At 33.7% G+C, this 17809-nt stretch overlaps 1 protein-coding gene across 1 annotated transcript in view; it reads left to right on the plus strand.

Moving 5' to 3' along the window:
• Positions 1 to 17809, plus strand: part of CNTN5 (contactin 5) — a 1322079-nt gene that overhangs the window by 796394 nt on the left and 507876 nt on the right. The window contains exons 5-6 of the mRNA XM_038004871.2: positions 7603 to 7726; positions 7837 to 8012. Coding sequence (XP_037860799.2) covers positions 7603 to 7726; positions 7837 to 8012 — 300 coding nt within the window. The remainder of the gene's footprint in view (positions 1 to 7602; positions 7727 to 7836; positions 8013 to 17809) is intronic.

Genomic DNA, 17809 nt, shown 5'->3' on the forward strand with positions numbered 1-17809 from the left:
ACCCAGCTTATTGAGTCCTACTTTGCTGTATGTGGTTGCCCTGTGGCGAGTAAGATCAGTACCGTCACTACCTAAAATTGGTTCAGAAGCAGAAACTGATGATGACACACGTGCGTGTTCAAAAAGGGTATGAAGAGATTGATTCTTTGTAACACGAGGCTTTCTGAGAAGACACATTGGTATGAAAACAGCCTGAGTGAAGAAAGTAATGAGTGGCTTGGGTTTTTAATTGTGGTTGTGAGGTAGGGTTGGGATAAGGGTTTCTATGTGGGCCAGGGTTTGTGTGGTGTAAACTTCTCCCCTGGAGTCAAGGCAGGAGGTGCCCAGCTTCTGACCCTGCCCAGAGGTGAGGCAACAGGGAAAAAGCAAATAATGTGGCTGGAAAGTTGTCAGTGGTCAAAGAGCTGACATAATGTCAGACTCTTAATTACATGAGTCTATGGTGAATGTCAGTCACTTAAAAATCCAAAAGAAGAGCCACAGCAGCACCCATACAACATAAATGTGTCCATAATAGCACTGGGCCTTCTAGAAGGGTTAACAATAGGATTTAGGAATGGAAACATAAGGATGAAAACCCATTTTCAGAATATGGCCATATGAAGAAGGCTTAGAGCTCAAGAATTAAGTAGAAAGATAATTTAAAAAACTGGAGCACTATAACTGGTCAAGCTAAATAGATGGTTGACTGGTTAAAGACCTCCTGTCATAGGCCCTAGGCCTGGAAATATATGCTAGCTAAGTAGTAAGCAATCAAGTGGTCTGAACTAGAGAAGATGGTTATCATCAAGACTGTAATCTAATTGTTACAGTAAAGAGGTCCAGATACAGACCCCAAGAAAGGATTCTTGGATCTTATGCAAGAAATAATTTCAGGCAAGTCCGTAAAGTGAAAGCAAGTTTATTAAGAAAGTAAAGAAATAAAATAATGGCAACTCCATAGACAGCCCCAAGGGCTGCTCGTTACCCATTTTTGTGGTTATTCCTTGATTATATGCTAAGCAAGGGGTGGTTTGTTCATACCTCCCCCTTTTAGACCATATAGGGTAAGTTCCTGACTTTGCCATGGCATTTGTAAACTGTCATGGTACTGGTGGGAGTGTAGCAGTGAGGATGACTAGAGGTCACTCTCGTGGCCATTTTTGTTTTGATGGATTTTGGCTGGCTGCTTTACTTTAGCCTGTTTTATCAGCAAGGTCCTTATGACCTGTGTCTTGTGCTTACCTCCTGTCTTATTTGTGACTGAGAATGCCTTAACCATCTGAGAATGCAGCTCCATAGGTCTCACTCTCATTTTTCCCAGCCCCTATTCACGATGGAGTTGTTCTGTTTCAAATGCCTCTAACATGATGATGATGATATACAGTTCAATGAACTTTGTTTCCTGATGAAATTTCATCTTCTTTAATAGTTAAAAATGATTTTATTTTAATATAATATTAGTCAACATAAGAAACTCTGGACACTATAACAAATTACTTTTTAACACAATAACATGTTTCTGTTGTATTCACATCACATTCTGCTTAGTTGTTGAACAAGGTGCTCTCCATATGGAAAGTTTTGGAACCACATTCAGTTGATCTAATATCTTTGATATCTACTAAAGCCTTATTGGCATCTTCTGCTCCTTTACCTTTAGAGAATTGACAAATAAGAGAGGATAAAGGGTTGTGCATGATTTTTTTTTTTTTGTAGCCAGCCCTGGATTTTACATACAACATGTCAGTCTAGAATTAACTGACATGGCCCCATGTCAAACCTAAAAAAGGCCAGTAAAGTGTCCCAGTGTTCCTAGGAAAAGGAAATGGGATTAGGGAGCATTTAGCCAGTACTTGTCACACATGAGTTTAAAACCCCATCAAATATAACATGTGATAATGATGGCTTTAAAATTATGCTCTGATAATTTTAACATCACGTTTAAAGTAGGCTCTTAGGAAGTACTTCTTTATTGATTGATTATGGTTAAAATTATTTAAGGTCAGTTCTGTGGGTTATATAGAAACAGATTTGTTTTAGTAAAAGCTAAAAATAAAAACAAAATCTTCATTTTGGTTAGTTTCTCATTTTTCATAATATTTTATTAGTGGAACTTAAGGTATTCTTAGTAGAAACTTCATATTTCAAAATTAAAATATGAAGTTTATAAAATATAGAAAATATGACAATTTCTATGAATTAGTTATATTGACATGCAGGTAAATGTAATTACCAGAAAATCTTGAGTAAAGTACATCTATTATGGAGTAGACTTGGGTAAAAAGCTGTCCTCATCTAGGACACAAATTTACGGTTTTAATTTTAAGATGAACTTCATTTTCAGACAATAATCTGTTATGAACTCACATATTACTGAATGTAACCAAGCTATGACTGGATATAGATCCCACAGAGATTTTTAGAAATGATGCCTGAAATGAATCATTCTTCTTCCAGTTCTGAAAGCTTATGGCTGAATGATAGCATAAAAATCAAACATCTATCAGTTATTTTTATTTTCTTCAGTATCAGTCTTTGTAAATGATACTTTTATCTCTTATTTTTTGTTTTTTTATTTTTTATTTTTGAAATAATTTTCTTGCAATTAATATAGGGAGAGGAAAATGGTTTATTAGTTACCTATTCCTATATTTAAAAAATCCTCAAAACTTAGCAACTTAAAACAACAGTCAAGCATTTTCTCTTCAAGTCTGAAATCTGAGTAGCTTAGCTGGGAGGTTCGGGCTCAAAGTCTTTCAGGAGGTTGCAGTCAAGCTATCATTTATAGCTCCATTGTCATTTGAAAACTCCACAAAGGGAGGATCCACTTAAAAATTCACCTGTGTGATTGTTGGTAGGCCTCAGTTTCTTGCTGCCTTTTGGCGAAGCCAGCTATTTCAATTCCTTATATGTTGGCCTCTCCACAGCCTGGAAAAGTATCCTTTGGATATGCAACTGTCTTCTTCTTGAGGGAGTGACCCATGAGAGAGAGTGTACCCCAGAAGGAAGCTGCATTACTTAGTATTAGAAGTAATATAGTATACCTTTTGCTTTTAGTTAGAAATAAGTCATTAAGTCAAGCTGACACTCACGGGGAAGGAAATTAAGCTCAACTCCTTGATGGGCGGGTTATCAAAGAAATTGTAGACATATTTTTTAAACTACCCCAAGTAGCTTTGGGAAAATTCTTCACAAGTTAATCGGTCTAAAGATGGTAGAAAAGGCATGTTTACTTTATATAATTATTTTGAAATACAATTAAAAGATTGAAAAGGAGGCATGAAAAGGTTACCTTCATTGAAACAAGGAAAAAAGACTTCAAAATAATGAGGAAAGAAATATCCAACAATTGCCTTTGTCCTCAGACTTCAGGACAAATACCAGTTTGCCTAATGGTAAGTCGTCCAGCCCTTAAAAGAAATGTGTACTCAATTGTTCATTAATAAATGTAAACTAGTCGGTTGAAGAAGTCTGTGTAAAAGTTGACAAATGACTCAGAATACTTCAGAACATCTGGAAGGAGGCATTAAAATAAGAACTACTCTGAAAAGCCTTAAATATTTCTATTTTTCAATCTAAGTTTTTGTTTGGGAGGACCATTGAAGTTGAGGCAGAGGGAAGGAGGCAAGAGATTCAGAAATCGTCAGATTATAGTTAAGACTCCTAACCTGAGGATTTTCCCTGTGAACCTCGTAGATGTCCTAAAAAGGAAATTGGGTTAATACAGATACATAACATCTGTGCATTCAGATATTACTGATAATCACATTACTAACAACAGTTTAAAGAAGCAATGCATGAAACCAAAGTAGATATAAGATAACAGAAGAAATGATATGTAAGTATTGGAGCTCGGGAAACAAATGGAAGAGAAAACGATTAAAGAGTTGAAACTCTTAGAAGTAGTAATATAGCTGCACCTAATTAGATAGTAATATAGCAACCAAACTCAACAAAGTCAAATATGAAGATATGGAAGTCATTACACAGTTTATGGAGAATTTTTTTTTTTTTTTTTTTAAAGAAAAACAAGGTATGCCTAATTGGTATGAGGAGAAAAGAGCAAATAAGAAATAAATTTTCCTGAAAGTCATAAGACTGAAAGTTAAAAAGGCCATCTGAGTCACAGAAAAAAAAAAAAAAAAAGGCATATACACCAAAATTTTTGACATTCAAGGGTGGGTAAAGAGTCCTGTTGGTGTCAATGTATAAAATCCGGTCACTTAAAAATCATGACAGTCAGACCGAAGTCAGACTACTTCACCATGGTAATGGCCAATGTTACCAGAGGGTGGAAAAATACACACAAAATCATTAGTGAAATTAGTAGTGAACATGTAATTTGATACCTACCAAGTTGTCGCTTAATGATAAAGACAAAATAGATATATTCTTAACTATGCAAAAAGGAATACAGCATACAAGAGCTTCTTTTTGGTAAAAAATAAGGAACTTAGAAAAGGAAAAATCATGGGAAGGTACTAAGTATCTAGTCTCATAATAAGAACTATTAGTAAGAAATTTTGTAAAATATGATTATCAAACAAAATTGAGAAAATTTAAGAAGTATACTTGAGAAGTTCATCATTCTTTGTAGCAGAGAATAAACAGATTATTTCCAAATTGAAACAATTTTTTTTCTATATATACACACACACGCACATATATATATATATTTTGGATGGAGTTTCACTCTTGTTGCCCAGACGGGAGTATAATGGAGCGATCTCGGCTCACTGCAACTTCCACCTCCAATGTTCAAGTGATTCTTCTACCTCAGCCTCTGAAGTAGCTGGAATTACAAGCATGCACCACCATGCTCAGCTAATTTTGTATTTTTGGTAGAGACAGGGTTTCACCGTGTTGGCCAGGCTGGTCTCAAACTACTGACTCAGCTGATCCCCCCACCTCAGCCTCCCAAAGTGGTGAAAGTACAGATGTAAGCCACCACACCCGGCTATTTCCTGTGTAGATTTAGCTAATTGTTTTCTGTCTCAGTTTTGTCATCTCTAAGATAAAAGGACTAATTATTGCCAATGGTGATTGTGAGTGTTTCGTGGTATTATGCATGAAAAGTATTCAACATAATATCTGGCATATAGTAATTACACTAAAAGTAAATATTAGTTATTGATCACAATTTATTCAGTGCTTGCAATATACAAGGTATTTGCCAATGTTAATGCCAACTGATATTCATGCTAATATTGTAAAGTAGGCATTATTATCCACAAATAATACATGAGTAGCAGATAATCAAAGATGTTTGGTTCATGGCTAAAAAATATTAGTACTGGAATTTGAACCTACCTGTGTCCAAATCTAAAGCTCAAGAATTGTCTATTATATGAAAATATAACACATACTTATTATATGTGAATTTTATGCAACATAGGTATTTTTAATGTTTAAATCATAGTTTTAATGTGTAAAGATCAGAAACAGTTATTCACAATGTAATTGTGCATGTTAATTCTTAAAATTTCATTTATACAAATTTTGACATAAAAATTTATAAAATTTTTCCAAGTTTTTATAAACTCATAATGCTACAACAAATAAAAAATTTTGAAAATAATTTTCTCTAGTTATTTATTAAATCATTTATTTTCCTTTTCCTTGTTGAATAAAGTTTTAATTGACTGCAATATAATTTGGTACTGTGAAACACATTTTGGTTATTTTGGTGTAATATTTTGCTGTAGCTTAAAAAACCTGCTGCTAGGCCAGTTGAGGTGGTTCACTCCTGCAACCCCAGCACTTTGGGAGACCTAGGTGGGCGGATCACTTGAGGATAGGAGTACGAGACCAGCCTGGTCAACATGGCAAAAACCTGTCTCTACTAAAAATACAAAAATTATCTAGGCATGGTAGCTGGAATTGCAGCTACTTGGGAGGCTGTGGCAGGAGAATCGTTTGAACCCAGGAGGCAGACGTTGCAGTGAGCCAAGATCATGCCCCTGCACTCCAGACAGAGTGGGGGTGAGACTCTGAAAAACAAACAAAAACAAACCCTGCATCTAGGTTATCTAGGACTCAAAATATTTGCCCGTACATGCTCATAGTGAGTGCTCAGTTTTTATTTGGTTTAGAATACTATGAAAACTACTGTTTTACTTCACCCAAACAAAATGTCATATCATATATTTAAAGAAAGCAAATCATTTTACTCTGAATTTGTTCTTCTAAATATGAGGTGTACATCTTTTCCCAGAAATTTATTTAGCTCAAATTTCCTGGAACATGTATTTTTATACTTTTTTCTTAATATTTTCTTGTGATTATCTGCAGAAGACATAAACTTCTGTTTAATACAGATATGGGAAATATGTCTTTCCTGAAATCATTTCTCTATGTTTTTGTATAGCAGTAGTTTTTAACAAGGGTCTTTTTGATCCTGGAACACATATAACAATGTCTGGATACATTTATTATTATTATGTGTTGGAGAGAGATGCTACTGGAATCTAGTGGGTAGAGGCCATGGATGCTGCTAACCATTCTACAATGTACAAGACAGTCCCCACTTAAGAGAAAGATCTGTCCCAAAACGTCAGTGGTGCAGATACTGAGAAACCTGATCTAGGGATATTATGTGATCAAATTCATGTTCACTGAAAATTAAGCCAAGAAAAGCTTTACTTTTTCACAAATTCACAATTCAGGGTGCTGTAGATCTTAGATATGCACAAAATGCTCTGAATGCTTACGTAACTGTGGGCTAAAATAACTTACTTGTATTCTCCTCTGTACATTTACTAATCATTTCTCTAGCTGGCTTAGTCTAAAACTCAAGTCCAAGTTGACATTTGAAGTCCATTTTTAGTCTCACTTTCTTCATGAAATTTTCATTAGCTTCAAATTACTTTTATCACACACAGAATATCTCTGAGTATTAGCTAACTAAAATAGAATCGAGTACCTGGTATATAGTAGGCAATAAATTTATGTGCTCTTCCCACTGGCCTCTACCTCCTTTTATGACTTTTGTCTTCTGATCTTATTGACTATTTAGTTGTATAAAGTTTTGCCTTTTTAATTAAGTTGTCTTTTTTGAAAGCATGTCTTATTTATTCCATGAAAATACCTTTGTTCACGTTACATCATTATTTTACACTCCAGAATTGTTAGCACTAAATGTAGTGAATAATGAAGAATATAAAAAAATTGCAAAAGGACCAACATTTTCATAACTGTAGCTCCTAAGTAGTGATACAATATTAATGTATTACTTTTGTGTGTGTATTATTTTTGGCATTCTAAGAGTTTTACAAACTATCAGGTTTTTTCAGATAATGTTTATGCTTAATATTATTATCCTTTAGTCTGATTTTGAAAAATGAAAACAGATAAATATATTTAAAATATAAATGTCTGAGATGTTTGTTTTTATGTATTATATCTTTAACAGCATTTTTACTTGATTAAAAATTATATTTGGATCTTTACAATTTAATAAAACAATTCAATTTTCTAGCTATTCCTTCTTTGGGGAATTCAGCTGTTGATTACAAGAAAAGAGCAAGAATTTTGAATATAGATAAGATGGAAAAGAAAAAAAAACACAAAATATCTTGCTAGTTTAAGGAAGTTTAAAATGTGTCTGTTTTGTCTTTACAGAAAGTGTGGACTATGGGCCAGTTTTTGTGCAAGAACCAGATGATATTATTTTTCCAACTGATTCTGATGAAAAGAAGGTAGCACTGAATTGTGAAGTTCGTGGCAATCCAGTTCCCAGTTACAGGTAGGAATTCACTGTTAATCATTTTTCTTAAGCCTTAAAAACTTTCCATCAATGATATTCTGACACTCCCAGAGAGGATTATACATATTTGTCTCCTGATTTTTCCTAAGATGGCTTCGAAATGGAACAGAAATAGATCTGGAAAGTGATTATCGCTACAGTTTGATAGATGGCACCTTCATTATAAGCAATCCAAGTGAAGCAAAGGATTCTGGTCATTATCAGTGTCTAGCAACCAACACTTTGGGGAGTATTCTTAGTAGAGAAGCTACACTTCAGTTTGCCTGTGAGTAAAATATATTATTTTTCTATATATATGTGTGCATATACAGTATGGATTTTTAAACTTTAGTTCAGGAAAGAAAAGCTTAAGATGTCAAAGTTTTAAATGTGGTAAAACTATGGTAAGACATGGAAAGAATTCGAATTATGCCAACAGTTCATTTCTTCTTGAGGTATTTTGAAATGTTCTGAAAGATTTGCTGTCTTCAAAATAAACCTGATATACTAGACTGAGGGGTCAAAGTCCTTTTCATTAAAGTTAAGTTCTGGAAGTCATAACAATGTATTTTGAAACACACTACTTATTATGTATTATTTTTAAGTCTTTGAGTTCAAATTAAGCTTTCTTTGTGAAAAAAATTTATAATTCAAATATCTTTTGAAATCTGATTCTCTCCATCCCTTTTTAAAAATATCTACTGTTGTCCTATCTACTATAGTCACCATTTGCTATGGATTTCTAAGAATATAAGATAGCACATTCTAAAAATTCTGCTTATATTCAGGTAACAAAAAAATACCTCTGAAATGCTAATATTTTAGATTTTGGCTATGTCTTCCAGATGTCCCAGTTTTTGTATTGCAAAAAAGATACTGTATCTGGCTATACAAAGATAGATACGCACATGCACACACACACACACACACACACACACGGGAATATAAGCATTTCTAAAGTAGATAATATACCTGATTAACTGAAAATTAGCCGGGCGTGGTAGTGGGCACCTGTAGTCCCAGCTACTTTTGGAGGCTGAGGCAGGAGAATTGCTTGAACCTGGGAGGTGGAGGTTGCAGTGAGCCGAGATTGCACCACCACACTCCTGCCTGGGCGACACAGCAAGACTCGGTCTCCAAAAAAAAAAAAAAAAAAAAAAAAAGAAAGAAAGAAAAGAAAATGTGTGTATATATAATTAACTGAATATATTTATTCTTAAAAACTCTTGAAATTATTTTACTTACAATGAGAGCTTACAATAAACTAAAAATAGGCTAATAGGCAAAATATTTTATTATTCCTTAATAAGTAATCCTACTTGAAATTAAATTCTTGAAGATAGAATCTCTAAAAAATACTGAGAAAGACCAGGAATCTTTATATTAATAATTAAACTGTAATTGTATTGGCTACATAAGAGATCATGAAATGATTTTTAAATTAAAATTACACCTGGAAGAATGTAATAATTGATCTTTCTCTATATAATCTTTCTCAGGTATCATTTCTAATTAACCCAGAATTCAGACACCCTATTAAAGAAGTATGAAATAGAAAAGGAAAGAATAAAGAATTGATAATAAATACAGTTTGAGGAGCACCAAGATAGGTCCTAGAAAAATGTAAATATCATCTTTTAAAGTAGATTTACCTAAGGAATTCAGATAGGTATATTTACATAGGCCAAAGATACCAAGATAGCAGCCTAAATAAATTCTTTTTTATTTTGGAAAATATTATGTGGTGTATCACAGAACCTAACGGTTTACATTATGCACAATTAACAAGTAACCTAATAAACTAAATAACCCTCATAATAACTCCTTTATTCAATAGTCTTTTCAAGATAGATGCAGCATATCCAGAAAATATGCTTCACAAATATTAATGGCTTATGCCTTACACTTTGGTCTACAGTATGTGATACAAGGTATACCAGTTAGGTATTGCCTGTATGTCATTTATTTTTCCCTTTGTGGAAGCAAATTATGGCAACTTTTTCTGCATGTGTTTACAGCAGAAAGCTATTTATTTTACATATCCATATGACTGTCCTAGGTTTTCTGGAAAGACCCAACACAGTTGTCAAATACATTCACCTGAAATGAGGACTTTGTCACCAGCATTTACAGTTCAATGACCAGGCTTGGGAAGTACTAGTTATCCTAAGTATCTTACCTATTTAGCAAGAAGCTGTCTTCAACTTGATGTAGAGCAGTATCTACCTATTTTTAACGTAAACATTACGGGCTTACATATGTATTCCGTGGTAGCACCTTATGACCCTACCCCTCTCCACTTTCTAGCAAACTCAGGTCATTGGCTAGATATGCATAAAAACCCACAAGGTACCCGGTTAAAGCAGATAGTTACAAAGGGGAGACCAATTCTGCCTCAAAGTTATTTCCCCACCTAGATGTCATTATGCTTATTCTTATATTGAAACAAGTCCTTTAGATGCAGCTCCATCTATTTTTCCAGTTTGTCTTTGAAAATAAATGCAAATATGGGCAGTAGGGAGAAAAGATGATTTGATTAACCTTACTGGTATACCTGGATGGGAGTTTGGGTGCTGTAGGGTTCAGGGACTGAGAATCGTTCAGAGATTAGGGAGTGAAAATGAGGTAGGAAGTTGGGGAGAAAAAAGAAAAGGGGTTTCTGAAATGAAGTGAAAGAAGACAAAGGCAATGTGAAACTTAAAAACTTGGTCGGCAGGCCTTGCGCGTTGGCTCACGCCTGTAATCCCAGCATTTTGGGAGGCTGAGGCGGGCGGATCACAAGTTCAGGAGATCAAGACCATCCTGGCTAACACGGTGAAACCCACCTGTACTAAAAATACAAAAAATTAGCCGGGCCTGGTGGTACATGCCTGTAGCCCTAGCTACTAGGGAGGCTGAGGCAAGAGAATCGCTTGAACCCGGGAGGCAGAGCTTGTAATGAGCGGAGATCTCACCACTGCACTGCAACCTGGGCAACAAAGCGAGACTCCTTCTCAAAACAAACAAAAAACTTGGTTGGCAACTTTCCTTTATATTGTGTTTTCTGAAGACCAGGCTTGTGGGTAAATATATTTAATAGAATACACTCACTATTGTTGGAGTGTTTAATGTCTGAAGGGATTTTTGTGGAGGGATGTTTATTACTTATATCACATTTTAAAGCTGAAATATTTTATATCCACCAGGTATTATTTATCTAAAAATTTAAATATTCAATATACAACTAACATTTCAAAATCAATATATTTAATAGGCTGAGACAATTATTAAAGCATATTTAATCAAATTTTGTTAAACATTTATTAAATATTGAACATACGAGTCTTAAATGTATTAAATGTTTTAAAATCAGACTAAATTTGTAAATCATCAAAATGATTGCAAAACTTTTCACTAATACAATACTTACAGTTATAATTCCTCATTGTACTTATGCTTGAGGCATATTTGCATATGTTATTCAGTTTATAATAATTGAATATGTATTTTTACCTTTTACACATTAATTTTATCATATGTTGTAAAATACCTTTTTAGATTATTTTTATGCTGTGCTAGTGCTATCATGATCTTTCAAAATCAAACTTAAAGGACTGTATTACCCGATTCAAAGTCTATTTTTGAGTTATGAACCCAATGAGTTTTAATTGCCTCTTTCATATTCGAGATCTCTTTAACAGACTAGTTCACTTTTGTGATTAACCATTATTATTGTTATATCAGTAATATTTTAAACCTTCAGCTTTTACCTTTGCCTTTTAGAATGTGACAACGTCGTTTGAAATTATGTGATTCTAAAACTTGTTGAACAGTGTTTAATAAACATAGGATGGGGCTCTCCTAATTATAGCCATAAAAAATGTACTAATTTGTATTTTATAATAGGTGTATACTTAATTGAAAAAGTTATCCATATACTAACATAATATCAAATTATCCATATACTAACAATTATTATACATTTTTATTATGAAAAGATAAATATTAAATATAATAAAATGTAAATATATGTCATTGAAGTTATCTTTTGCATGAAAATTACATATTTTCAAAGAAAAATTTCTGATTTTTAGTATCATTAAAGTCAGATGACTTGTAGATTCAACATATATATATATGTGTGTGTGTGTGTGCATAATTAGTATACTGACACTCCCTTAATGCTAGGAGTACTCTTACTTAACCAGAAATATATTTTAAAATATTCTGCCTTTCCACTAATAACAGCTTGTCTTCCTGCTCCCAACCCCTTGTCAGGCATAGATTGATCGCTTTTCAATGACTATAATGTTATAGAGACTAAAATCTAGGTGCTGCAGGAGCATATTAGATAGCATCAAATAAGTTCTGGTGGTAGATAGGATAACATTATTGCTAAACCAGATAGTAAAAAATATTTTTAAAAAATAGGTTTTGAATGTCTCAAGCTCACATTGATAGCTTATATTTACTGAATGTTTACTTTCGTGGCAGACAATGCTCTGTTTTAAATACATTAACTCATTTTATCCTCATAACCAACACATGAGTTGTTCATGTTGTAAAATGGAAATTCATTTTTCAGATGATACCTCTAATTTAACCCTAATAGTACTCAATCTTTTCCTATTCCAGTATAAATGTGTATTGGATTTCTTTTTGACCTAGCCAGTTTGATTTTAGAAGTTCTTCTGAACTTGAATTAAATTGGAATGTTTTTAAAAATATCATATGCTTGCTTTGTTAGTCATTTTACAATTTATTAACATCTATGTAACAAAAATTAACATTAGTAATGAAAATAAGCATGCAATCATAGTGTCCTGCATTAGTTCGCATTGTTCAAATTTAGTTTAAAACCACTTATTTAATTTTCCTTACAGAAGTTTAAGAGTTTAGGAGACATTGACTTTCTTTCAAATCCTGGAATTTTGGGTTTATAGTAATTTTGATGTGTAATCACTCTTTCTTACTAACATATTTTTTTCTTTTAGTAAAACCTTTCTTCATAATTTCATTATTTATTGAATAAGCTACAGTTAGGACCTAGAAAGCTAACATTTCTAAATTAATTTGAGACAGGACAAAGATAACTGTAGCTATTGTCAAAAGCTGATATCATCATAGGTCCTAGCTTTTGCAGAAAATGATGATAAGGAAGTGAGTGTTTTATTAATACCTGGTGATATAGCAAAAATAAAGTTATATGTAGCATTTGGAAAAATTAAGCAAGTATAAAGCAAGTTAAATTGTTTTTAAAGTTTCATTTCTATTCATTTGTCACCCAGTATATTAACAAATATAAAAGCAAATGTATGATTGTATGCTAGTGTTATTTTATTAACATATTTAATGCTTACCTCTTTCCAAAGGTGATTTTTTTTTTGACTTGCTCAAAATACATGCATAATTAAGTAAATATAGTCCTAGGAAAAATATACCTTATAACAGCTCAAGATAGTACAGGTCAAGATAGTACAGACCATAAAGTGAGACAAATATTTCCCTGGTGATCAAAGCAAAAGAAAGAAGTAAAAACATGTGAAGGAATCTAACAGGATCAAATTCCCCTGCACACCCAACACTTCCTCAGAGAAGCAGATCTCCTCTTGACAAATTTTCATAGAAATTTTTCATTTGAAGCTTTTTATTGCAACCCCTACAACATCCCTACATCAATTCAATGGCAAGTTTAATTAGCTTGACATAAAGCCAAAAATGTCTTTAACCGGAACTAGAATTTAATCATGAAGCCATTCACTTTATTCACTGATTAATTTTTTTTTTTTCTAATTTTGATTTGGACAACAAACAGATTTGAGCAGCTGCTCTGCGATGGTTCATCCACCCCTAACCTGCCTCAAGGGCTTAAATGTCTACCCATGAGGAACTTCATTTTAAATTCTCTCTAAATAAATATTTATCTATAAACATGGTTCAGCTTAGTTAGTGTTAATACTTAGTTTAGCATTAATAAACCTAACCCTCACAAGGGTGTAGTAAAAATTAACGAGGTGGAGAAGTCATGATAGTGAACTGGTTTTTAAGGTTAAAATTAAAAGCATAAGCACAAAGCTGGAGTGATTTTCTAGGGATGATTATTACTGATTATCAATGAGATTACATTTGACAAAAGATATTTTATTCCTGAAGCCTGTGTTTATCATGAGGATGATTTCCTCAGCTACTGTAGTGATTTCTCTTCAGTGACAAGCAAGAATACGCCATATAAAACTTTGTCACTCTCACACTTCTCAAACATCCTTCAGAAATCCAAAGCTCATAGCAGTTTCTTCACAGTTGGGATTTTTAGAAATAATTCATGCCAGAAAGTCAAACATAAAATGAATCAGGAATAAAATCTCCCTATGCTGTATCTTACTTCAAAAATACCTTTATATGCAATTCTTGGTAAATTGATAGTTCCTATCTGAATTTGAACATACTGCTTTTCAGGGCATTTAGTGATTTAGATCCAGAATATTCCATTAGTTTTCCTTGAAGCAGTTGATTAAAATAACCTACTTAACTCTTTGAGAGATTATATGACTTTTGTAGGCTTTGTATTTAAGCCCTTTAATTTAACCTTTCATTTTCATATAAAACTCAAAAATTACTTCTCTGGCTTTTTTCATAACTTACTCTCCTAAGGTAAAATTGTCCTTAGAGTTTAAAGCCACATTTTACTAGTAATGTTTAATAAAATGATTTGAATAATCACAAACTTCACAGTATATGCAGAGCTTTATTTGATTAGTCTCTGAGGCTTATCCTGTAATAACTTTATTAAATCATTTGAATATTAATCTGAATGAAAGAGTCACATTGACATGGATGAATTTACTAGTTGTAAAGTTATTAGATGTTATTACAAAATAATGTTTGCAATTTTGTCTTCCATACACAAATGACTCTCTTTACGGAAATCACAACTCACAATGAAATAATGTTTAAGTATTTCTTTAAAAGTATAATTACTTTGGTCATAATAGATACAGTAACTATGAGTGTGTAATCCCTTGGCAAAATCCAGTATGGATTATTGGATTAAGTTCAAAGGAAATAATTTAAATATCAAAAATACGTAATTTTATGCTTTACTTTAAAATTTTGTAGAGATGATGTCTAGCTATGTTGCCCAGGCTGGTCTTGAACTCGTGGTTTCAAGTGATCCTCTTGCCTCAATCTTCCAAAATGCTGGGATTATAGGCATGAGCCAAGATACCCAGCCTAATTTTATACTTTAAAAGGAAATTATGACAAACGAGTGAAAATTGAAGTCTGTTGTAGACTACCCTCACACTCTTATTTCTTTTACATAAATTATAAATTTGCAAGTATTTTATTTATTAAAGTACAACCAAACAGGTACTTTCATTATTTATGAAAATAATGAATAACTCTGCCTTTATTTGACAGATGACCTGCAACAAAATGGTTCCGTTTTCTTGGCTTGGCACAGGGTATATTTTACCATAGTGCTCTTTTGTTTTGCTTTTAGAGATTCAGAAAGTCAGTTCTTCATTCAAGTTGTAAAGCGACCAGGATCAGGGACTGTATACATCTTCTGACCTTTAGTGCTCAAGCACATTTACCTAATTCAGACCAGGATCAGGGACTGTATACATCTTCTGACCTTTAGTGCTCAAGCACATTTACCTAATTCATTCTCCTTAGTCTTTAGCAGAGTGTTTGTGGAGACCTTTCCCAAGCATAGGAAATTCCAAAGCACTGAAGAACAATAGATGTTTTAAATTTCACTTAATGGTGTCAGGTTAACATGATAAAATGCAACTCTGTCTCAGGATAGCTTATAATCTTGTTGAGTATAAAGACTCCAATATAATACCAAAAAAAAAAAAAAAAAAAATCAACAAAAGGGCAGTATAAATAAAGGGGCAGATAGAGACTATTCTGAGATCATTTTATTCCACAATAAAATGTTTCATTGAGGGACAAGTCAGAACAGAATGTGTCACAGAGTTCTTGCAGACTTAATTTCTCCTGAGTCAAAGAAACAACAATTATTATGCATTGACTATATTACGCACCAAGTGCTAAATATTGCTAAGTTTGTTGTGTAATGAATAGCTAGATGGATAATTGATACACAGATATATATGGAGAGATAGATGTGTGTGAATATATATATATATATGTAGCAGGTATGTGTGTATATATTATATATGTGTGTGTATATATAAAATATATATATTTGAGATGGAGTTTCACTCTTGTTACCCAGGCTGGAGTGCCATGGTGCGATCTTGGCTCACTGCAACCTCCGCCTCCCAAGTTCAAGTGATTCTCTTGCCTCAGCCTCCCAAGTAACTGAGATTACAGGCATGTGCCACCATGACTGGCTAATTTTTTGTATTTTTAATAGAGATGGGGTTTCTCCATGTTGGTCAGCCTGGTCTTGAACTCCCAACTTCAGGTGATCCTCCTGCCTCAGCCTCTCAAAGTGCTGGGATTATGGGTGTGAGCCACTGTGCCCAGCCTTATATATATTTTAAAATAACATGATAATAGTAAAATTTATTGAACATTTAAATTGTAGGCCAACTACTAAACATATTTAATGCATCACCACCCCCTTTAATCCTCACATCAATTTGTTGAAGGAAGTTCTATTATTAACCTAATATATAAGTGGAGAAAATAAAATGAAGCTGAAGGAAGTCAAGGTATTTCTGCAGCCACACAGCTAGTAAGTAATAAAACAGTAGCTCCAAATCAAATTTAGCATCAAACTTTGTACTTAAAATCTTTGTAATACTGCCATGTTCAACTAAAACGTACTTTGCATTACGTTTTTTTTTTTTTTGTTTTGCATGTATGTAATTAATTTATGCATGTAGAATTTACTTATTCTTTGATCTCTCTTGGACATTGTTCTGTAGTTAGCAATATACTAATAGTGCTTGAGGCTAGCAAAATCAGTACAAACCCTTCTATTTCATATAAATTTCCTTGCCTACCTGGAATACCTGACCACTTTTTCTATTTCCTAACATCTTTCTTCTTTACTCCAGCCCTACTATACTCCCTCTGTATTGCTTATTGGAATTACCTATGCAAAACACAATTCTGACTAGGTTGCCCCTACATAAATCTTTGATGGATTACATTAATTGCATGGAAGTTTGTAATTTGCCCTACAGGTGTACAGAGGACACAAAATAATAACACTGTTGCATCAGGAATATGTATCCAGAGAACTCTGTAGGGAAAGTCCCATTATGAGGTCATTTTAATATTCCAGGTAAAAAGGGCTTGAATTCTCCCTCTGTGGGAGGCTTGAAAATAAATGAGAATTTGTGAATGAATGAATAGGTGGTTGTGGGAGCATAGAAACACATGGGGGAGTTAGAATGACATCAAGATTCTGAGCTTGATCAATTCAACTGAACAATTTATAACGCCGTTACATAATCAAGTCACACAGATAAGGAATGTAGATTTCCGGGAGAATCAGTAAGTTCAATCTGAGGTACATTTATTGTGACTTTTAGGAGGAAATACCCAACATTTAAAAATATTTGTTGGTGCTCAAGAAAGGCAGGTGGGAACTGGCCACAAAACATGTTGAGAGACTCAGTAAAACCAAGGGAATGTTTCACCAGCGAGAATTTTACTAGGAAAAAAGACAACAGACCTAAACTTTAGGAGCATATGCATTTCTCTCACAGAGAGACAGTGAAAGGTAGAAAGAAAGAAGCTAGTAAAAGAGAAAAGGACGATCCAGTAAAATAGAGTATAACACAAATGATGTTCAAAATTTAAGGTGGGGACTGATGTCAGATGCTAAAGTCATTCTCAAAAAAGAACTTTGGGCCAGGTGCTGTGACTCACACCTGTAGTTGCAGCACTTCGAGAGGACGAGGCAGGAAGATCACTTGAGGCTGAGAGCTCAAGTCCACCCTGGGCAATATGGCAAGCCCTCATGGCTACAAAGAATACAAAACTCAGCCAGACATTGTGGTTTGTGGCTGTAGTCCCAGTTACTTGGGAGGCTAAGGTGGAATGATCTGTTGAGCTCGGGAGTACTAGGTGAGCTGTGGTTATTGTGCTGTAGCAGGACGAGCCACAGACAAAACCTCT

Source organism: Chlorocebus sabaeus, chromosome 1, assembly GCF_047675955.1.
Source record: "Chlorocebus sabaeus isolate Y175 chromosome 1, mChlSab1.0.hap1, whole genome shotgun sequence".
Lineage (NCBI taxonomy): Eukaryota > Metazoa > Chordata > Mammalia > Primates > Cercopithecidae > Chlorocebus > Chlorocebus sabaeus.